The following is a 24,526-nucleotide window of genomic DNA, read 5'->3' on the forward strand; positions in this document are numbered from 1 at the left end:
AAAGGGCCAATCTCATAGAGCAATTTTTTAAAATGTAATTGGGATTGTAGCTTTCAGTTCTTTCCCTACGCTAGAAATATCTAGTTTTGTGTCCTCCACATGGGAGTCTGTTCGATTATCAAACGACGGTATGTTTCTATGATCTTCCTGAGTGAACGATTTCTGTCCTTTTGTGCCTTCTGCTGTCACACAAGATTGATAAACGAGTAACTGGACAGAAGTCTTTGATCAGCTTAGTGCTCTTACTTAAGACTAGAATTTTCTTGGGTTTTTGGCAAAATCCTTTGCTGAGGTATAACAACTGTAGTGGTTGTCATATGCTTTGTGCATCGGTCTTTTTATGCATGCATAAATCTCTATAAACTATTGCCTGTTGTCATTCGCTCATTCTGTTTTGAACCGAGAGTGCAACAGTCTTTGCTTCCTAAGCATTTCCCAAAAGTGCTGTTAAACCATATTGGGACTTTTTCGTCTTTAATCCACTTACTCGGCACGTATTTCTCGAGAGTGCAACTTGCTAAATCGTTTAAACTTTGCCAGTAATTCCTCCTCTATTTTCATGATATTAGTTCTAGATTGTCTCCATTCATTGTCTACGCCAGATGCTAGCAACTGCTTATCTGCTCCTTTCAGCAAAATACTCTCCTAGCCTCCTTCACTGATTTATTAACATTACTAACCATGGTCACTATGATGACATAAGTGTTATTATTACCAGTCTGTATGTTGGCACTGTCGGTAAGGTCAGGTCTATTTGCATCTACATGGTGTAAGCTGTCGAACTAGCTGCTCAAGACAGTTTCGATGTTATTAGGGACATTGTTTTTGTCCATTGCAATGAACACTCGTCCTCCTATCCATCTAATATGTCTTTTCGATGTACGTTTCATGACTTGTTAAAAATTTCAGAGCTTTTTTCCTTGGGTGTTAGCCAGATATCATTCCTGAGAATAATCTGTGGGCCACATATATCCTGGAAGTCAGTAAACTGTAGTACTTTCCATGAACACTTCGACAATTTACTGATAAAATTTTGACAATTGCGCATCTTTACTCTAAACCTGGTTACATTTCGCTATCTGTGTGTCGAGTGGCAAGTGTTCATCAGAGTGCCTTAACTCACCACTAGCTTAAAAATCCCACATGTGCGTTCCACAAGTACTCTGTTACTGGAGTAGCTCCTTCCTCTAGGTAGTACACCCTTGACTAATGAAGACGGGCCTACTGCAGCCAAGACCCTCACAGAGTCAACAAAGCCTCTGGTTGAGACCCTCCAATCCGTGCCAAAACAAAGGACCTCGACCAGCTCTGAGACCACTGCTGCAAATTGCTAGCTCTGCTTGAAGACTGCGTGTGAAGCCAGCAGCCTTCACGGCTTCCGCCAGCTCCCAATATAAACTGAGAATGGTCTTAGAATCCAAGCAGCTGGCATCAATGGTGGTGAAGTGAGCCACAAGTTGGACATGATGCATCCTGTGCACTTGACAGCAACAGGCAGGATTTTGTATGCATATCAGGTGAGGCCCCATGACAGATGTATCGAGCGCACACTGGCTTTGTTTCTGACCTTAAATTCTATTTACCTAAGAGTCTTCATAATGCAACTAATGTTGGAGCTCCCAATTACTGACAAACCCTTGATCCCTTGTGGCTGGTCAGACCCTGCTTTGACCCTCCACTTCAACCAATGTGAATGCATTGCAACCCATCAATCACCCTTCAGTGATAGCAGATCGCCCTATTCGATCCATTGGAAGGTTTCTCAATGGCAGAGCCCATGGTCTAGACAAACGGCGCTTAAGGTGTCCCATGTGATGTGCCATATGCTCCGCCTCCGCTACATTCGAGACAGCAGGTTGAAGATTGGTGACCTTAGCCAAAAGCGCCTTCAGCTGTTCACCCACTATGGCCAGCCCGACCTGCATCCACACACAACACAGCATGAAGACGTCTTTTCCATCCCAACATTGCTAAAAAAAAACACAGGAAGAGCTACATACATAACCTGATGCGCCACATTTATGTGGCAGCCGAGTGTAGAATCCTGACTGGTGTGAAACGAACTGCTGCTGGCTCTATAAAATAAGCAAATGAATAACAACTGCCCTACAGGTAGTCTGAATTTGTATTTTATGGTTATAACTGTCGCCTGCTATACTCCAGCGGGCATCTAGCTACCTATTTAGCTCTTTATCAGTTTGACTCTTAAATTGCACGCATGTTTTTTATTTCCATTTTGGGAGGTGTATGCACATATAAATGTATTTAAATGTATGTATTTATGTGTATCCACATACACATATGCATATATATGTGTATACCTAAACGATGCACCATGAGGGAATTATTCAAATAGGGTGGAAATTGGTAGGTGTGATGCATATATAGAGACAAACAGTCGATTATAATTTCAGAAAAACTGGAGGATTTATTCAAAAGACAGGGCTTCAGAAACTGAGTAATTCAATAAAGCATTGGTCCACCTCTGGCTCTCATCCAAGGAGTTGTTCGCCTTGGTTTACAGAGTTGTTGGGTGTCCTCCTGATGGATACTGTGCCAAATTTTGTCCAATTGGCTCATTAGATAGTCAAAATCCTGGTATGGTTGGAGAGCCCTGCCTGTAATGCTCCAGACGATCTCAGTTGGGGAGAGATGGATCACAGAGGTTACAGAACTATGGTGGCCTGTGCAACGAATCAGCAACAAAACCATGTTGCAGAGGAAAGGCTGTGGGTAGTACCACTTGTACCCATTATAAGTGTTACAGATAGCGCCAGTTGCCATTCAGAATGTTCTACATGGCCGTCTGGCTTACCCCATGCTGCTGCTGATGGGCCACGTGCCTGTGTGCTGATACTGTGGTCACTCTCAGATACCACCTTCAAGTGCCTATACCTCCATCAGAATCCATTTCCAGCTTTATACCCACATTACTTTTTTTTCCCTTATATTCCCAGGGATTGTGTTCTGCAGTTTGTCCCCACTTAGCAAGATCATTCTGTATACTGGTAACAGTACTGATCCTATAATATTCTTCAGGGATACTACAAAAATAACTGTCAGTTCTGTCGATTTCGTACCTTTAAGAATAACGAATTAAATTCTTTCTTATAAAAAGTCACAAAAACCTGCAAGTTTGCTGAAGCATTCTTCTCTATTATGGACTCTGACGAAGTGTATCTGTGTCTGTGACAGACGATCCAGGACTGCGGGCAAGAGATGGCGGACGTGATTGGAGAGATGGTGGACCGCGGGGAGTCGATGGAGGTGCGCGAGCTAATAGCACGGTTCACCACTGACGTCATCTCATCCGTCGCCTTCGGTCAGGAGTGCAACTGCCAGCGGAACCCGGAGCACGAGTTCCGACAGTGGGGGCGCAAGTTCTTTGAACCCACCTGGCAATCAAGCAACGCTTTCGTTCTGAGCTTTGTGAGCCCAACACTAATGGAGTATTTAAGGTGAGAGCTGCAACGCTCCGTTCCACCAGAGAAATCAGTTCGATGTGAGGAGCGTCAAGGATCAATGGGTAAGAGTCTATGCAGATTTAGCTTTTCTGTGGTTTCCCCACATCCCTTAGAGCAGGCGTCAGGACGTTTCCTTTAGAAAGAAACTCTGAATCGTTTCCCCATCCAAGCTTGCGCTTTGTCTTTGTCTTCTTCGTCAGTAGAGCGTTCAATCCTAATAGTCCTCTTTCAGAGCTTTAATGTGATTCAAAACACCCTGCATACCACAAACAAGGCAAGTCCCCAATGCCTTGCTGTTGAACACATTTCTCAGGGCCTCAAAAGTAATCTTTTGAACTTATCTCAATTCCACGATCTCTTCATGGACTCTCAATACTTCTATGCACTTATCGTGGATATTCTGTCTTTCTCGAAAAAATGAATTCTTATGGCCTTGAATTACTTCACTGTGTACCTCAGCCTATGGGGTGTTTTCGCGATAATGATCCAAACATTCAAGAACATTGCCAAGAGTAAGCCGGTCAGTTTGAAGTTTTACGAACAGCCAAGTCGAAAGTTATATAGTCAAAAAGAGTTTAGGGATAACTCAGCCTGTGGAACATTAAAATCTAGAAATCTATATTTGTATGAAGCAATTAGTACATCTGTTCTATACTTTGTTGTTAACATCACGCACTCACTGAACATAGCAAGAGGGTGAAATGAGTCCGTTTCCGCGTTGGAGACCATTTGCAGCCATTCACGGATTTCATGTTACCAAGCAATGACAAGTTTTTATGGATGACAATGTGCCATGTCACCACGCCTCAATTGTTCGTGATTGGTTTGAAGAACGTTCTGGACAATTCGTGCGAATGTTAGGGCTACCTATAGACATAATCGGGAGGGCAGTTCGTGCACAAAATCATTCACTGGCAACACCCACGCAGTTATGGACGGCTATAGAGGCAATATGGATCAGTAATTTTGCAGGGGTCTTCCCAAGAGTAGTACCTTACATGCCATGTCGAGTTACTGCACTATGCCGGGCAAAAGGCTATCCGACACGATATTAAGAGATACCCTATAGCTTTTGTCGCCTCAGATACCCACAGGTGCAGCAGGTAATGTCACACAGTCACCGCTGTTGTGACTTCCCATGAGGTGGCAGTGGAGACAGGGTGGGCACTGGCAGTGAGGCTCCCTGGGGCAACACTGGACGCAGGATTGCCAACGTGTCGTCTTTCCAGACAGAATCTCCTTGTCTGTTTACAGCGCCACGACGGACTGATCGATGTGCACGGGCTGTGAGGAGAGTGAAAGATGGTACAATGCATTTACCATCACCATACACTTGTCAGTATGTGGTGAAGTTGGTTCCTCTGGTTTGCACACCGAGCAATTTGGACGGCAGGCATTATATTCCTGACATATTAAATATGCGCTTCACTGTGCCTTACCTCCAAGTTCTCTGTGTATTTATCTTACAGCAGGATATGGCAAGAATGTATGTTGCCTGTGCTCTACTGACCTGTACTACTGGCCACGAAATTTAAGCGACAGGTAGAAGGTGCTGTGATATGCAAATGATTAGGTTTTCAGAACATTCAAACAAGGTTAGCGCTGGTGGCGACACCTACAACGTGCTGACGTGAGGAAAGTTTCCAACCGATGTCTCATACACAAACAGCAGTTGGCCGGCGTTGCCTGGTGAAACGTTGTTGTGATGCCTCGTGTAAGGAGGAGAAATGCGTACCATCACGTTTCCGACCTTGATAAAGGTCAGATTGTGGCATATTGCATTGCGGTTTATCGTATCGCAACGTTGCTGCTCGCGTTGGTCGAGATCCAATGACTGTTAGCAGAATATGGAATCGGTGGGTTCAGGAGGGTAATACGGAACGCCGTGCTCGATCCCAACGGCCTCGTATCACTAGCAGTCGAGATGACAGGCATCTTATCCGCATGGCTGTAACGGATCATGCAGCCACGTCTCGATCCCTGAGACAACAGATGGGGACTTTTGCAAGACAACAACCAACTGCACGAACAGTTCGACGATGTTTGCTGTAGCATGGACTATCAGGTCGGAGACCATGGCTGCGGCTACCCTGACGCTGCATCACAGACAGGAACGCCTGCGATGGTGTACTCAACGACGAACCTGAGTGCACGAATGGCCAAACGTCATTTATTTGGATGAATCCACGTTCTGCTTGCAGCATCATGATGGTCGCATCCATGCGTGGCGACATCACGGTGACCGCACATTGGAAGCGTGTATTCGTCATCGCCATAGTGGCGTATCACCAGGCGTGTTGGTATGGGGTGTCATTGGCTACACGTCTCGGTCACCTCTTGTGCACTTTGACGGCACTTTGAACAGTGGACGTTATACTTGAGATGTGTTACGACCCGTGGCTCTACCCTTCATTCGATCCCTGCGAAACCCTACATTTCATCAGGATAAAGCACGATCGCATGTTGCTGGTCCTGTACGGACCTTTCTGGATACAGAAAATGTTCGACTGCTGCCCTGGCCAGCACATTCTCCAGGTCTCTCAACAACTGAAAACGTCTGGTCAATGGTGGCCGAGCAACGTGCTCATCACAATACGCCAGTCACTACTCTTGATGAACTGTGGTATCGTGTTGAAGCTGCATGGGCAGCTGTACCTGTACATGCCATCCAAGCTCTGTTGACTCAATGCTCAGTCGTATCAAGGCCGTTATTACGGCCAGAGGTGGTTGTTCTCAGGATCTATGCACCCAAATTGCGTGAAAATGTAATCACACGTCAGTTCTAGTATAATATATTTGTTCAATGAATACCCGTTTATCATCTGCACTTCTTCTTGGTGTAGCAATTTTAATGGCCAGTAGTGTACATCGATATAGAGGGTGTTCGAGTGTTGCGCTGGACGATATGTTCTCTAGATCTCTCACCCACTGGGAACATCTGGTCATGAGTTTCAGAGAGAATGGTACTCCACTTGCCCCTAAAACTGATGAAATCCGGCACTAAATTGAAGCTGAAGAAATGACAGACCCAGGGACAGATGTACCTCTATCTGTCACGCTAGATCAGTTCGACTCAATGTCTGACTCAGTTAGAGCCATTGTCCCTAGCAAAGGCACTAGTCTCGTGCACCAAATTTCTCATCCTGTACACACAGAGTACGTACAAACTTAATCATGTATTCCTCCGAGTACGTTTGCCTTTCTTCCTGGTGTTGCCTTTCTGATGGCCAGAAATGTATTAAGAGATCGCTAAAGGAAACAAAAATGGCACATGACGTTACCATAACCGTCCATGAAAAGACTTAGCCAACGTTTGTTTACTGTTATAGACATTACTTGAAAACAGAAATTTCAACAGAAATCTGCTTCTATTGTGCCCATCTGGTGATTAGACTTTTCTTGAACCCACACTATGGAACAAATTGACAGAGGCTTGCTAGCAGCCATGTGCCAGCACACATCGTTCTTCCTGCCTCTGTACTGGGGATGGATCACAGTCTTTTCTCGTTCCTTGCTAATCTGCACAAACGAGATAACGTGTCTCTTGCACTGGCCAGTGTGCATAAAATGTGGGATATGTTAGATAAGTAATCTCCTCCCACAGTGGAAAAGGGGAATTGATGTCAGAATAGTTGCTTTCGTAATAAATTAATGTCACATTTCATTTCTAGGGTCAAGGGAGGAGTGACGAATATCAGCAAATATTTCCAGCAGATGGTTGCAGACACTGTCGCTTACAGGGAGAAGAACAACTTTACAAGGAAAGACTTCATGGACCTCCTCATTCAGCTCAAAAACAAGGGATACGTAGACCATGACAAAGGAGAGGCAGTGGAGAATGGGCAGCAGAAAGGAGCCGGCACCACCGACAGTAAGTTCCTCTTTTTCTTCTTTTCCCCGTTAGTGTTTATCTACACCCAGTGCCCTCCCTTCATGAGGGCGTTCTTTTTTTGTGCTTTTGTCCCGATCAGTGTTGGGACGGTATATGTATTTACGGATTTGGAGTGGTTGCCATATGTCCCTCCTGTCACCAGCCCATTGCCCCTCCAGGACGAAATATTTGCGCTTCAACTGTCTGTTTGTAGTGTTATTCATCTGAAGCCCGTTATTCACCTAGATGAATGTGGGAAAGGGCCCAAAAACCAGATCCAGGCTCCATGACTCACCAACTCTCGTCACTAATCCGCCAGGCGAAATCGATCAGAGGCCGCAGCACCTCTTTATCCTGGTATCGACGCTGTAACGTGCGTAGCTATCTGGGTAGCAGGTCTCTTACTGACAGTACAACGACTTTGTTACATGAGAGTTCGCATTCCGCGAAACTCGTGGTCAGGTGATTGGGTGTCGCTTGTGTCATACGTCTGTACGTGAGATTTCCACGTTCCTAAACATCCCTAGGTCCACTGTTTCCAATGTGACAGTGAAGTGGAAACGTGAAAGGACCCGCACAGCAGAAAAGCGTACAGGCTGACCTTGTCTCTTGACTGACAGAGACCACTGATAGTTGAATAGGGTCGTAATGTGTTATAGGCAGACATCTATCCAGACCACCACACAGAAATTCCAAACTGCATCAGGATCCACTGCAAGTACTATGACAGTTAGGCGGGAGGTGAGAATACCTGGATTTCATGATCGAGCGGCTGCTCATAAGCCACACATCACGCCGGTAAATGCCAAACGACGCGTCGTTTGGTGAAAGGAGCGTAAACATAGGATGATTGAAGAGTGGAAAAAATGTTGTGTGGAATGACGAATCATGAAACCCAATGTGGCGATCCGATGGCAGGACGTGCGTATGGTGAATTCTCGGTAAACGTCATCTGCCAGCATGTGTACTGCCAACAGTAAAATTCGGAGGTTGTGATGTTATGTGTGGTCGTGTTTTTCGTGGAGGGCGCGTGCACCCCTTGTTGTTTTGCGAGGCACTATCACAGCATTCTACCATGGCGCCGCTCGCCTATCTGTCTACCCTGCTCAAAGCACTGTCTTTTAGTTATAAATGTGGACCGTGTCACGTAATGTTCTTATTGTGATAGTATCACCCTTGCTCTCTACTTACATAAATGGTATGATGGCTTGAATACGACTGCGTGTTGAAAATCGATATGAAATGGAACGAGCAAATAAGGAAGGCAGTAGGGAAGGCGAATGGTAGACTTCGATTTATTGGGAGATTTCTAGAAAAGTGTGGGTCGTCCTCTATAGAAAACCACATACAGAGTATTAGCGCGACGCCTTCTTGAGTACTGCTAGCAGGTTTGGGATCACCACCAGACTGGATTAAAAGAAGTCTAAGCTGTTCAGAGAGTGGCTCTTATTTTTGTTACCAGTAAGTTCAACGAACACGGAAGTATTACGGAACAGCCCTGAGAAATAAAATAGGAATCCTTGAAGGGAAGAATAACGCTCTTTTTGCAGAACACTATGAGGAAATTTAAGGAATCGGAATTTGTGACAGACTGCAGAACGATTCTACTGCCACCAACAGATCTTTTGCACACGACCCTAAAAGAAGAAATGAGTAAAGTGAGACCTCTTACGGAGGCATATATATAGTCGTTTCCATCGCTCAGTTTGCGAGTGGAACACTAAAGGAAAAGACAAACATTGGTGAAAAAACCCTCCGCCCTGCACCATAGATAGCTTACAGAGTATGTATCTAGATGTAGAGAAAGAAAACCTTTTACAATCAGTCAGCAGAACCTACCACTTAGTGTCTCGCTGCCAACAATGCCAAATGACTACCTCATTCTTTATGGTTGAACACAGATTTTAAAGAAATTGTGGAAGTTTAAAGAGACTAATGCCAAATAATGAGACACTTGATACGTTTACTACCTCGCTAGCAGCAGTAGCATGTCTGATTTAGTTAACTAAATATGTTGAAGAGTACAGTTTCAGACTCCAAATACATTCCCCGCTGTTTTGATATACAGTCTTCGACAAATTTAGCGTTTAACTCTTTTCAAACTTAATATTCTTTTTATATTTCTATAGAATTGTCGATGGAAGACATGGCAGCGCAGGCGTTCGCCTTCTTCGCTGCAGGCTTCGAGACTTCTTCAACAGCGACGAGCTTCACGCTTCACGAACTGGCGCTCAACCCCGACGTACAGAGCAAGCTGCACGATGAAATCGTCGCCGCGCTCGAGGAAAACGGCGGTGAAATTTCCTACGACACCATCGGCAAAATGACTTACCTCGAAAAGGTTGTATCCGGTAAGGAAAATCAGCCTTCAGTTTCAGCTCCACTTTTAATCACATTAAAGGCAGAACCTCTTATGTCAGGTTTCCGCTTACTGTGCGTGCCTTCCACATCATGGACTGTCATCATTCACGTTAGAGGAGTCAATGGGTTCACCCACACACTTATAAGAAGAAGGAATATTCCAGAATTTGAAACACGAACAGCTGTTAGCAAGAGTTTCTTAGAAGTAGATACCTTACGAGTTGCGAAGCAACTCAAATCGCTTGATACGGGCAAGTCTTCAGGTCCAGATTGTATACCGATTAGGTTCCTTTCAGATTACGCTGATATAATAGCTCCCTACATAGCAACCATATACAACCGCTCGCTCACCGATAGATCTGTACCTACAGATTGGAAAATTGCGCAGATCGCACCAGAGTTTAAGAAGGGTAGTAGGAGTAATCCATCGAACTACAGACCTATATCATTGACGTCGGTTTGCAGTAGATTTTTGGAGTACATACTGTATTCAATCATTATGAATCACCTCGAAGGGAACGATCTATTGATACGTAATCAGCATGGTTTCAGAAAACATCGTTCTTGTGCAATGCAGCTAGCTCTTTATTCGCACGAAGTAATGGCCGCTATCGACAGGGGATCTCAAGTTGATTCAGTATTTCTAGATTTCCGGAAAGCTTTTGACTCCGTTCCTCACAAGCGACTTCTAATCAAGCTGCGGGCCTATGGGATATCGTCTCAGTTGTGCGGCTGGATTCGTGATTTCCTGTCAGGAAGGTCGTAGTGATAGATGGCAAATCATCGAGTAAAACTGAAGTGATATCAGGTGTTCCCCAGGGAAGCGTCCTGGGACCTCTACTGTTCCTGATCTATATAAATGACCTGGGTGACAATCTGAGCAGTTCTCTTAGGTTGTTCGCAGATGATGCTGTAATTTACTGTCTAGTAGGGTCATCCGAAGACCAGTATCAGTTGCAAAGCGATCTAGAAAAGATTGCTGTATGGTGTGGCAGGTGGCAGTTGACGCTAAATAACGAAAAGTGTGAGGTGATCCACATGAGTTCCAAAAGAAATCCGTTGGAATTCGATTACTCGATAAATAGTTGATTTGACAGCCTTGAGAATTGTACTAAGTACCTGGGTGTTAAAATTACGAACAACTTCAGTTGGAAAGACCACATAGATAATATTGTGGGGAAGGCTAGCCAAAGATTGCGTTTCATTGGCAGGACACTTAGAAGATGCAACAAGTCCACTAAAGAGACAGCTTACACTACACTCGTTCGTCCTGTGTTAGAATATTGCTGCGCGGTGTGGGATCCTTACCAGGTGGGATTTACGGAGGACATCGAAAGGGTGCAAAAAAGGGCAGCTCGTTTTGTATTATCACGTAATAGGGGAAAGAGTGTGGCAGATATGATACGCGACTTGGGATGGAAGTTATTAAAGCAAAGACGTTTTTCGTTGCGGCGAGATCTATTTACGAAATTTCGGTCACCAACTTTCTGTTCCGAATGCGAAAATATTTTGTTGAGCCCACCCTACATAGGTAGGAATGATCATAAAAATAAAATAAGAGAAATCAGAGCTCGAACAGAAAGGTTTAGGTGTTCGTTTTTCCCGCGCGCTGTTCGGGAGCGGAGTGGTAGAGAGATAGTATGATTGTGGTTCGATGAACCCTCTGCCAAGCACTTAAATGTGAATTGCAGAGTAGTCATGTAGATGTAGATGTAGATTTAGAAGGAAGAAATATCACTAATTAAAATCCTGCGAACATAGAAGTCCTCGGAGACTGAACTTTAACTCCAATTGAAATGCTTGAAGTAGGGTTTCACCTTTGTTCTTGATTGAGGGAGCATCATGGTCCCAAATTAAACGGATTAAGAGAAACAACAGAAACTGATTTCAGTAACCTTGCAAATTTTCGAATTTACTGCCTAATTTTGCAACGAAATTTTTGATTATGATTCAGACTGTACTCGACCAATCCAAGAAAGTCAGATAAGGAAATTTTCAAATTTGGTTTTGAATTAAACTGTGTTCGTGCCATTTAAGAAAATCAGCTAAAGAAGGTGCCGAAATATTGCTTAAAATGACAGTAACTTGCGTACCAATTCGTTAGTATAGAGACTCTTGCGGACAGATACTTGTACCCTACTTCTATTCATAGATTCGCACCGCTCCCGTAGCCGTAACAATTAGAGTACCGACAAAATTTTCAAAAATTTACGTTTAACAGGAAAGAGGAAGAAGGTTGTAAATTATTGTATGTAGTCCTGTTCTCAATTATATTTCTATGGGCGTGCATAAAACACTACTACAATGTACTACATTACCTTCCCCTCTACCTACAAAGAATTATTTTCTATGTACAGTTCCCGCATTCAAACGAAATTTTTGTCGTAAAATTTGGCTGGGTTAGAACAGAAAGGCACGGAAGCTGCGGTAATTCTACTTTATTAACTTCATGGTATCACAGCGTACTTCAGAAGGAAATGTTAATGTACATTAAAGATCCAGAGAACTAAACAAATGGAAATTTCATTGATCCTCTCCACCATCGTTTTCAAATTACATCATGTACAGGTACGGCACATCTTATTCCTCTCCACAGGAAAAGCTGTCAACTGCGTCAAGACTAGTTAAGTAGAACTGTTGTGCATTTTTTACTCCATCTGCGATTGTAGAAGTAACGTGCTGGCCGTTTCCACCTGTGTCTCGCCATGGCGTAACGATCAACTCTCAAGTGTAGTGTGCTACCATTAGGAAACTGAAGAAACGACTTCAGCGCGCCGTCGCCGCAAAAATGGAAACGAACTTTTCCTTCTCCAAGACAACGCAAGGCCTCACACAAGTCTGCACAGACGAGAGCTCAAATCATCATTGGACCGTCCTCCCTCATCCACCCTATAGCCCGGATCTCGCACCTTCTGACTCCCAATGAAGGACGCACGCACTGATGCAGTAGATGGACGATGGGGAAGTTACTGATGCAGCAAAACTTTCTCCCTGACGTCGACTATTACAGAGGTACCAAGCGGCTATACAAGCGCTCCCAGTACGGTCGAGTAATGCCGTCGCACTGAACGGAGATTATGTTGAAATTTAAGGATTCGTAGCGAGAAGTGTGCGGAATAATATAGTGTATTGGAATACTGATCAAAACCAACCTGATTTCAGAAAAAAAATTGTTGCATTACTTATTGAAGCCCCTCATACTCGATGACAAAAACAGGCAGTGGCTGCCACCAACAATTGGGAGGAATTCGTAAGTCTCTCTCGCCAACGCGATACTGAATTTTAAGGCTAGAGCTCTCGGATATTTCTGTGGACGCACAGGCCGGTGGTACTCAAATCGTAAGTAGTCGACTCGAGTACCGCCCTGATACAGTTCCCCACCACTTTCTCATTTCATATCAGCACATGTCTCGCTTTCAATATATTTTTGTTTTTTCTTCCGTTTCCGTTCCAGAGTCTCTCAGGAAATACCCACCAGCACCAGTTCTGAACAGAGAGTGCAACCAAGACTACAAGATTCCAGACAGCGACGTCGTTCTGGAGAAGGGTACTGCAGTCGTGCTGTCTGTGCTGGGCCTCCACCACGACCCCACGCATTTCCCTGACCCCGACCGCTTCGACCCTGAGAGGTTCTCCGAAGAGGCCAAAGCTAGACGCCATCCCTATGTCTTCCTGCCTTTCGGGGAGGGACCACGCATTTGCATAGGTGAGTACATTGTTGGATGATGCCTGCGTTACGTTAATTGTCACCTCATGGTAGCACAAATTGCCAGAGTGACCACTTTTTACAAATTTTCGTATTGTCCGTCCTGTATTGAAGTGTTTTCTAATGTCGTTCCCTCCATGGTCATAGAAGAGATGCGATATACTACATGTGGACTGTCTCAGTAAAACTTTCATTGCTATACACACCGTTTTCTGAGCTACCCTTCCATCTTCATCCATACTCTGCAAACCTCTTGAAGTGCATGGCAGACGGTACTCTGTACCAGTTTATAGAGCTTTTCCCTGTTTCGTCCACATACAGAACGAGGTAAGAAAGTCTGCTTACACGTCTCTCAGCGCGATGTAAATTAGTCTAATCCTACATGAATCCTACAGGAGCAGTTTGTAGGTAATTGTGTTTTTTTCCGAGACTGATCACTTAAAGTTGTTTTTTGAAACTTAACGAGTGATCCTTCATGGTATAGTTTGCCTGTGTCTTTAGGCGCTCCGCAGTTCAGTTCTTTCACCGTCTGCAACTCACTCTTTCATGGGTGAAACAAGCTATTTGCTATTCACGCTGTCCTTCTTGGCATATGTTCGCTATAATATTCTACACCTACTTGTTACAGGTCGCAAACACTTTATTAATATTCTACGGTGATTAGTAAGAAATCTCTTTTGTAGACAGATTGCTTTCTACCAAAGACCTCCGTCGGAGGTTCGAGTCCTGCCTTGGGCATGAGTGTGTGTGTTGTCCTTAGCGAAAGTTACCTTACGTTACATTAAATAATGTCTAGGCTTAGGGACTGATGATCTCAGCAGTTTGTTCCCATAAGACCTTACCACAAATTTCCAAATTTCTTCCAATGGGCCACAGTCTGCCTTCTGCTTTACCTATGATTGAGCCTCTGTCATTATTCCATTTCATATTCCTAAAAATTCTTACACCCGTACAGTGGTATAAAGTGACCAATTCCATCTATGACTTACTGATATTGTGGACATAGGATACTATTTTCTTTTCGTTTTCTGATGTGAATAATTTTACATTTCTGAAAATTTAAAGCAAGCTACCAACCAGTCATTGTACCACTTGAAAATCTTGCGAAGAATACGTGTGCAACTTTTTCAGAGATTACTTCATTATGGGTAATTGTATCGTATATGAAAAGTCTGATATTATTGTTAATACTTCCTGCAAGACCATTAATATACATCATGAACAATTTCATGTCACTACCGCGATATTTAGATGTCTCTGATAGAAATACGACAAAATTGAGACAAGCTATAACTCAGAGGTACAATTTTTTAGAGTTCAGTGTTCCACCAGACTCCAGTGCATACGAAACAGATCATATTGTCACTTGGACAATACATTTATGAAAATGTCAGGTGACGTAGCTACACTCAATGTGCAGAGCAGTGCAATGACCGCCGCTTCCCCAACTATCTCACTTTTTAGCTGGTCGCCAGTGCTAAACATTCCTCAACACTTGCATACCAAGCGAGGAGTGCGTACCGACCTTCTGGCATGCGTGAAGCAAGGTAAAAATTTTAAGCGTTGTGCTACGATGCTAAAAATTTATTTTTGTCTCGAAAATGGTAGCAGACCGTAGTGTCATCTACTGAATACTATATATCATATATTATCGCGAAGTTTGATTATGGTTGATATACTGGTGAACTGATCTTTTCTGGCTACATCATTTAGGTTGGTGTGTTCAGTATCTGAATCGGCAGTAAAAGCAAGATTAATAGCGACTGTACTATGTTCATTTGATGAAGTAAACAAGAAAAGAGTAAGGCAACAAATAATTTCAACTTTTCGTTCTGTAATAAGTTCGGCTGTTACCTAGTATGTATGCAAACCAGAAAAAAAAGTCAGACACCTCCGGGAGACATTGCGCTTATACTACGTGACACTACCTCAGCCAGCTAGATCTACGAGAGGAATTATTTTCAGCATCCGATAAATCATGAAATTTAAACCACAGTGGAAGTTAGTGGAATTTTTGCACAAATGTGCTGCACAGTGCCTGTACTACGCTCGTCCTGCCGCATTATGCTGCACGTCTGAGAGCTAAGCGCAGAGTGAGCGCGTAAAGGTAGCGAGAAAATAGTGTCTCCCGCCGAGCGTGAAGTCCTGATGAAGGGTTTTGCTTCATTTCGTGCCGCTCAAACAACGTTTCCTTCTTCACGACAATTCTCAGCCGCATACTGCACGTGCAACAGAGACGCTCCTGCAGCGTTTTCGATGGAGGTGTTCGACTACTCACCGTACAGCCTGGACTGATTTTCATCTCTTCGCTCACATGAACCTCTAGCTATGAGGATAGCCTTTCCGCACAGACAACGAGCTACAGGTCAGCATAGGGAACTTCCGGAAATCGCAGGCAGCTGTCTGCTATGACGACGATATTGAAAATTCAGTACGACACTACGACAAAGGGCGGTACGGCGGCTATGTAGACAAGTAGCCGGAAGTTGTAGCTAAATGCTGCAAATGAAACAGTTTTGACTTTCACTTTGAAATCGGAAGTTGGAATAAAAAAAGAATTAGCCCATTTAACATGAGGGTAACTTCAAAGTAGGTGCATATCAATCTACATCTACATCTACATCTACATTTATACTCCGCAAGACACCCAACGGTGTGTGGCGAAGGGCGCTTTAGGTGTTACTGTCATGGTTCGCGGGAAGAACTGCCTGAAAGCCTCCGTTCGCGCTCGAATCTCTCTAATTTTACATTCGTCATCTCCTCGGGAGGTATAAGTAAGGGGAAGCAATATATTCGATACATCGTCCAGAAACACACCCTCTCGAAACCAGGACAGCAAGCTACACAGCGATGCAGAGCGCCTCTCTTGCAGAGTCTGCCACTTGATTTTGCGAAACATCTCCGTAGCGCTATCACGCTTACCAAATAACCCTGGTGAAAGCCACAAGAATGTCAGCAATCTGGAAAGACAAACGTTTGTGCCTAAAGATATATCCTGATCTACCACTTCCTTCTCGTAAACGTACAATCTAAGATATCTATGGCTGTACTGGAAGCCCCAGCTGAAACAGACGTGTCAAAATTAAAATATTTGTGGTTCATAGCTGAATGGTCACATTAGGCAACCATATACTTGTTCAGGAAGAGGTCCGTGATACCACACTCCTTAAGGACGGAGGAAATTAAGTAATTAAGACTCATTAGGGTATTTAAGGCACGAAAAGCCTCTGCAGCTGGAAACAACACACATACATTTGAATTTCCTGCATGATTATCAGAATACTGAACACTTAATGACTACGATTCGTACATATGGAGATGCTTTGCAGTTTTTTTTTCTGATTGTTTTCTATTTCAGTAAGATGTTAGTAATCTTCGTGAATTCGGCGTTCTCCGTTAAATGTGTGCCCTTATGGGAACCTGAATGGGGTACGCGTGAGAACACACAAGAAACGCGCTTCAGCCTTTAGGAGACCTCCGTTTTTTGCAGTCTGACGGCTTTCAGCAACTTCCCCAAAGACGTGAAGATGTATACAGTTAGGTTGGCTCTAGAAGGTAGATCCTGCCTCGACAGTCGACTGTTTCCTTTGAGTGTCGAGGTTTTAAACGGCAACGAAAGCCAATTTGTTTGATCATCTGCAGGCAACACGTGTCTTCCATAGTTAGTACAGTCGACATCCATGCCAAAAATGGTCCAAATGGGTCTGAGCACAATGCGACTTAATATCTGATGTCATCAGTCCCCTAAACTTAGAACTACGTAAACGTAACTAACCTAAGGACATCACAAACATACATTCCCGAGGCAGGATTCGAAACTGTGACAGTAGCAGCAGTGCGGTTCCGGACTGAAGCGCCTAGAACCTCTCGGCTACAGCGGCCGGCACCTCCATGCCACATGGACCTATAGCCTAGGTGTCATGCTGCAGCTATTTACCGTACCTGAGTGCCTAAGGCCTCAGACGTTCAGGAAAGACTGCCGGTTTTGTCGAACAAAACAATTTGTAACACTATTACAACAAAAAGGCGAATGGAAGTGTACTGGATGCAGATTGCTGGAATCACTCATAGTATATATTTCTCGTTCGTTATTGATAAACCAAGAAACTGAATGACGGCAGGTATACCGATGTACTCACCTCTTTACGTGCAAAAAGAGGTGAGCACATCAGTTCCAAAAATGAACAGCGTAGAGACAGAAGTGATGGCACTTTTTGCAGGACCTGAGCATCATTTTTTCAGGACAATGCTCAAGCACGTACGGTGCAAGCAGTTACTGATTTGTTTGACTGATGGGGCTGCTAAGTGCTATACCACTCCCCTCCCCTGACTTAAGCCATCGTGAGTTCTACTCGATTTCTAAACTGAAGGAAACATTTCACGGTATTCGCTTCAGCACTGCTACAAATTCGTCGGGCAGTATACCGCGCCGCTCGAGCTGTCAACAGAACTGTCTCAGCTAAGAGCATCCTACGACTTCCAAATCGCTGGAAACGGGTTATAACAATGCTGGTGACTAATTTGAAGGTCATCAAAACTTTGAAACACGTACTATTTTGTACGAGCTGTAAATACACTCCTGGAAATTGAAATAAGAACACCGTGAATTCATTGTCCCAGGAAGCAGAAACTTTATTGACACATTCCTGGGGTCAGATACACCACATGATCACACTGTCAGAACCACAGGCACATAGACACAGGCAACAGAGCATGCACAATGTCGGCACTAGTACAGTGTATATCCACCTTTCGCAGCAATGAAGGCTGCTATTCTCCCATGGAGACGATCGTAGAGATGCTGGATGTAGTCCTGTGGAACGGCTTGCCATGCCATTTCCACCTGGCGCCTCAGTTGGACCAGCGTTCGTGCTGGACGTGCAGACCGCGTGAGACGACGCTTCATCTAGGCCCAAACATGCTCAATTGGGGACAGATCCGGAGATCTTGCTGGCCAGGCTAGTTGACTTACACCTTCTGGAGCACGTTGGGTGGCACGGCAGACATGCGGACGTGCATTGTCCTGTTGGAACAGCAAGTTCCCTTGCCGGTCTAGGAATGGTAGAACGATGGGTTCGATGACGGTTTGGATGTACCGTGCACTATTCAGTGTCCCCTCGACGATCACCAGAGGTGTACGGCCAGTGTAGGAGATCGCTCCCCACACCATGATGCCGGGTGTTGGCCCTGTGTGCCTCGGTCGTATGCAGTCCTGATTGTGGCGCTCACCTGCACGGCGCCAAACACGCATACGACCATCATTAGCACCAAGGCAGAAGCGACTCTCATCGCTGAAGACGACACGTCTCCATTCGTCCCTCCATTCACGCCTGTCGCGACACCACTGGAGGCGGGCTGCACGATGTTGGGGCGTGAGAGGAAGACGGCCTAACGGTGTGCGGGACCGTAGCCCAGCTTCATGGAGACGGTTGCGAATGGTCCTCACCGATACCCCAGGAGCAACAGTGTCCCTAATTTGCTGGGAAGTGGCGGTGCGGTCCCCTACGGCACTGCGTAGGATCCTACGGTCTTGGCGTGCATCCGTGCGTCGCTGCGGTCCGGTCCTAGGTCGATGGGCACGTGCACCTTCCGCCGACCACTGGCGACAACATCGATGTACTGTGGAGACGTCACGCCCCACGTGTTGAGCAATTCGGCGGTACGTCCACCTGGCCTCCCGCATGACCACTATACGCCCTCGCCCAAAGTCCGTCAACTGCACATACGGTTCACGTCCACACTGTCGCGGCATGCTACCAGTGTTAAAGACTGCGATGGAGCTCCGTATGCCACGGCAAACTGGCTGACACTGACGGCGGCGCTGCACAAATGCTGCGCAGCTAGCGCCATTCGACGGCCAACACCGCGGTTCCTGGTGTGTCCGCTGTGCCGTGCGTGTGATCATTGCTTGTACAGCCCTCTCGCAGTGTCCGGAGCAAGTATGGTGGGTCTGACACACCGGTGTCAGTGTGTTCTTTTTTCCATTTCCAGGAGTGTATATAGTTGCCACTATTAAAGCTCCAACCCTCGTATATATGCTAAAAGGTGAGTAAATCAGTATACGCTTCACCATGGACAAATTTGCACACATGTCAGGATAGATGTCCATAGATGAAACATTCGCTTATACGAAAATTCAAGCTTTGGAACGTAAAGTTGGAGGCGCGCGCAAGGAACCAGAGACGTATTTTCTGAGACTGAACAACACACTGAATGATCGGGTTAATGCGCGGCATTAGCCGAGTGCTCTAAGGCTCTTTAGTCATGGGCTGTGTGGCTGGTCCCGGCGGAGGTTCGAGTCCTCCCTCGGGCATGGGTGTGTGTGTTCGTCCTTAGGATAATTTAGGTTAAGTAGTGTTTAAGCTTAGGGACTGATGACCTTAGCAATTAAGTCACATATGATTTCGCACACATACGCACATTTTTAACGCATTCTAGAACAAGTAAACAGCTTAACTAAAGGGGAAATAGCTGTTACAGAGAAGGGGGAGCAGCATAAGAAGAAGAAGAACCGATAAGTAAAATCTCATACTGCACAGAAGTCCGGTTAGTATACACCGAGATATCGACTAAGCATAAAGTCATCAATGCACGGAAAGCCATTTGCGAGAAGTTGTGGTTGCTGAGGTTAGGGCATTTGAAGCAGGAACAGACACTGTGAGAAACATTTAAAGCAGTTACTGAATCTCTCGGGGAACTATCAGCGAAATTCCGCCAACGACGACGATGGCGCTATTGCCGATTTCATGAACAGTCACAGTGACGCTAGGATGGGCAAAAGATTCGTTGTTAATGATAAGAAACCATATGCGGTATGTTGGGCACACCGCCTATAACTTCAAATGGAAAAACAATACAGATCGGTGGTAAACAGTTTTAAAGAACTCCCGGTCTACTGAACCTTATTTTCCTTAAGACCCACAAGAACTGTAAATTATTTAATAAAGATCTGGTAAGGTATCGTGAAATATTGGTTTTGACTGATCTGCATAAAAATACAAAAAGCCGAAGCAACGTGAAATATAAATATATTAGAAAGCCTGTGTTGGATGGTGCAAAAACAGCAATGGTGATGGTATTGGCATTCAGCAAAAAAGAGTGATCTATCGACATCGGCACAATATATTTTACGACGACCTCAGTGAGCTAACAGACCAACTATGACTGCTCATGCCGCTGGCAATACAGCTCATTCGAACGAAATTGTTTCATTAATTTCTGAGCTTAGAGAGATAAGTATCAAAAAAATGGCTCTGAGCACTGTGGGACTCAACTGCTGTGGTCATTAGTCCCCTAGAACTTAGAACTACTTAAACCTAACCAACCTAAGGACATCACACACATCCATGCCCGAGGCAGGATTCGAACCTCCGACCGTAGCTGTCGCACGGTTCCGGACTGCGCGCCTAGAACCGCGAGACCACCGCGACCGGCTGATAAATATAGTCGAATAATTATGGGGACTGTAGTTCGAGAACTGCACAAATTAGCCCGCAAAAAATATGTTATGACTAAATGTTTGGACGAGCTCTGGCAGCCGGATCTTCTCGACATGAGAGTACACATACGTGTGAGTAATGGATTCAGATACAGTTTAATGGTCATTGATAGGTATTCTAAATATGTCTGGACATTACCCGTGAAAGCCAAAACAACTTTCAAACAGATCACTGCTGCGAGTTTTACAATAGATGCTTCAAGACTGTGATGGAGCGGTATGGAATACATCACTACTCGATGTCCACCCACCTGAAGGCGAGTATCGTGGAACGTCTCAACAGAACAGTGAAAACCCAGATGTGGATGCAATTCAGTTTTTGTGGCTCACACAAATGGACCCATATCCTACTGCAAATAATTGCACAGTATAATCTAACCAAACATACCACAGTAAAAATGAGACCAATCGCTTTTTGTGATAATGGACGTCTAGATACAGTATACAATCGTATTAAAATGTTAGAGCCGCGCAAACAGCAATTTAATGTAGGTGATTCAGTGCGTATTTCAAAACACAAGACAGCATGTGAGAAGTTGTAATGCCAAACTGGTCAATTGATATATTCACAGTTTCCAAAGTGCAGAGGACGAGTCTTAAAACCTACCTGTTAAAGGGTAGCAGCGGTACTGAAACTGCAGGATGCGTTTCGACACAAGAGTTACAGAAGAGCTCGGAACAACATGTGTATCTTGTAGAGAGGGCCATAGGACGTCAAGGGAATAGAGCGTTAGTTAAATGGCGCGGTTTTCCCGAATCGCAGAACAGTTGGGCTGCCGTTGACGATGTGCAGTGTGCAGGCCACAACCACCGCAGTAGCATAACGTGCGTAATAGAAGACGTATTAGAGGAGGAGGCGGTATTCTCTACAAACTACGAGTCGAATTACACATTCCTGGATATAACTACTGTGCACGTGGAGCAAAACTTCCAAAGCGATTGGCACGTGGTGATAAGGTGATAAATATGCTCGCAGAAGCGTGTGTGGAACATCGCATATCCAGCAAATAAATATCGTCACGCCGCCGACCGAATTTTAGTTGATATACGTAAGGAAATACGTACAAGAAGGGATATTGGTATAGGTCAAAGCATTGAAGCATTTACAGTTGAAAAAACTATGCCTGAATAAGTTCGCTTGGGTTTGGGTATAAAGGAGTTCAGCCAAGTTATGAGGGTTGCTCGTAGGGCGCTAAGGAAGAAGATGACAAACAAAGGGTGTATGAAAAACTGTATCCGGACAACGTTGTATGCTGCTAAAAGCTCCTGAAACAGGAAGGAGCGAGAAGAAAAAGGTCGATTAAACCACCCGGGGTTCTACCAATACCCAAGACGTCGGGTGGAATTATTCCCTTCCTCATCTCTGCCCTAGCCGGTGTCTCAGCTGTGAGATTACTGGCTGGGGGTGCAGAGGCTATTGCCAGGACAGTCAAGAATGCACAAAACTCTCAGGAGCAACTGCAGGAGACACGAAGATAAAAGCACATGATGAAGGCAGCAGCCATCGGAAAAGGTGTATGCTGTAAAGTAATAGGTCTCTTCATAAGCAAAAGAAAGACCCGTAGCAGTCCTACCAGACAGGGCGCTTACAAACAGAGGTCTGCGTAAGTTCGTTAAGAAGAAATTCAATGTTCCGAGATTTCGAGGTGTACTTATGCGGAATACGTTACCGAAGACTGTGGCAACCAGGAGAAAGTGGAATTGTGAATCTGGATATAGCATGAGAACATGGAACTCACTAGGTAGCATATGTTAAAAAAAGAAAAACAAATAACGTCTACAATTTCGACTCATTCGGCAACCTGCAACCCACAGAAGAATTACAACGCTACTTCGTAGGCAGAAGACATGTGGTCAATTTTCGACGCTATCAAGACTTTAATACATACCCGCTTGGTCATCGAGGCACCATGTTCCTCCTGACGTTTACGAATGATATATAAGGACGGATATTAAGCATCCATTCACAAGTCGATGTTTAGATGCAGTGTCGCACACTAGGACTACAAAAGAACAATCGTCTGTATTACTTGCGAATTACTTCCATCCAACTGATTTAAGCATTGGAGATTGGAAGATCGCGCTGACTGGACTGGAGGCATACAGCACCATCTTAAATACCACAGAGGCTAATCATAAACTGCAGCTGGAAATTAATTGTAAAAACGAAATCGTGGAAACTGAACCTAGTGCATACGACATTGACGATTTTAACAAAGTTTTAAAACAGTCTGGAGCTGGGATTGAGCTCCGTTCAAACATCAGTATACTAAAATCTGATATAAAGACGGACAATGCATTGACTGACTTTAAGCAGAAAGGTTCAGTACACCCACTACTGCGTTTCACAAAGGGACAGGTTTTGAAGACGGTCCCAGAAAATTTTACAGATCTGTTTAGACAGAGAATTTTCTTCCTGTCAGTACAACCCGTGTTGAGTGTAACATTGCAACAAACTCATATATCAACGATGGATTGGTTCATTCAGTTTACGGATTCTTCCCATCATTTGGAACTGTGTATAAGATTGTTGAGACTCATACTAACGCTATATACGCCTACCTTCCAGTGACAGTTTAGAGACTGAACTATCTGGAGGTGCGCATTGCCGATTAGGATAACCAGCTTTTTGACTAACGCGGTGAGGAAATCATTGTACGGCTACATCAAAGACAAGATGGGCGTAAGGTACAAAACCAGCGCACAGCACCGCGCTTCGCAGCAAAACGGCAAGGTGATAGATAACACGTACGATCTTTAATGGTGATTTTAAATTATTATTTATTTTATTTTTTAATTATTATTTGATTTTATATTATTCTGGCTTTAAACATAATTGAATTCAAGTGCAAGTCTGAATCAAATTAAAATTATATTTCGCTAAATGAGTAGTCAATAAAGTAAGAAAATTACGTACTTGAAAAAACTTGGAAAAATATCCTTTTATGTTGAAATTGGATTTAATTACCACCATATTTTTTAGTTGGGCTCCGCTACCGGGTTGTCTATTGGCGAGTATAATTTTGGGACGTGATTTACGCCAAAAAGCTATCGGACTTCGCTTCGTGAAAAGTGAAATTTTAGATGCAGGTTCTATTCTGAAAGCAAACCAAACGTATTACACTGATTGGTGCCGTTAATACGCGATCATTCAGTAACAGACATCCCCACACAAACTAAGCCACATTTAATTATCAAATTGATGAGAAAAGCCGAGGAAAAAGATATGATTAATGATAATAACAAACACAATGAACTTATATAGTTATTACTATGCAAAATGAGAAAAAATATCAAAATCTCTATGGAACATAGACCAAGCAATATATCTTATGACCGTTTCAGACAATGGCTAACCAGGAAGAGCGAGAACAAAAAAGTTGCTAGTTCTTGTTCGCTTAAATTATATACATAATATAATTACAGAGATATTAATTTCATTATAATCGTAGTGACTATTGTCAACGATAAAATGATATCAGCACTACTACGCGAAAACACTCAGTCTCGAAATCCGCTAACACTTGGGGAAAGATTACTCAGCACTCTAAAATTTCTAAATGTTTGTCAAGCCTTTGTGAAAAGTTTTAAAAATTTTCATCGCTTCATTAACTTTTAGTCTTTAG

The 24,526-nt window shown here is 44.1% G+C and overlaps 1 protein-coding gene across 3 annotated transcripts in view; it reads left to right on the plus strand.

The window, feature by feature from the left end:
• LOC126272144 (cytochrome P450 6k1-like) overlaps positions 1–24,526 on the plus strand; it is a 225,778-nt gene that overhangs the window by 188,741 nt on the left and 12,511 nt on the right. For 2 of the 3 annotated variants that reach the window (XM_049974761.1, XM_049974760.1), the window contains exons 4-7: positions 3,196–3,458; positions 7,136–7,335; positions 9,465–9,686; positions 13,151–13,402. The exons of the other annotated variant lie outside the window; for it this stretch is intronic. In XM_049974761.1, the coding sequence (XP_049830718.1) occupies positions 3,196–3,458; positions 7,136–7,335; positions 9,465–9,686; positions 13,151–13,402 (937 nt within the window). The remainder of the gene's footprint in view (positions 1–3,195; positions 3,459–7,135; positions 7,336–9,464; positions 9,687–13,150; positions 13,403–24,526) is intronic. 3 annotated transcript variants of the gene reach the window in all.

This window comes from Schistocerca gregaria, chromosome 5, assembly GCF_023897955.1.
Source record: "Schistocerca gregaria isolate iqSchGreg1 chromosome 5, iqSchGreg1.2, whole genome shotgun sequence".
NCBI classification, from domain to species: Eukaryota; Metazoa; Arthropoda; class Insecta; order Orthoptera; family Acrididae; genus Schistocerca; species Schistocerca gregaria.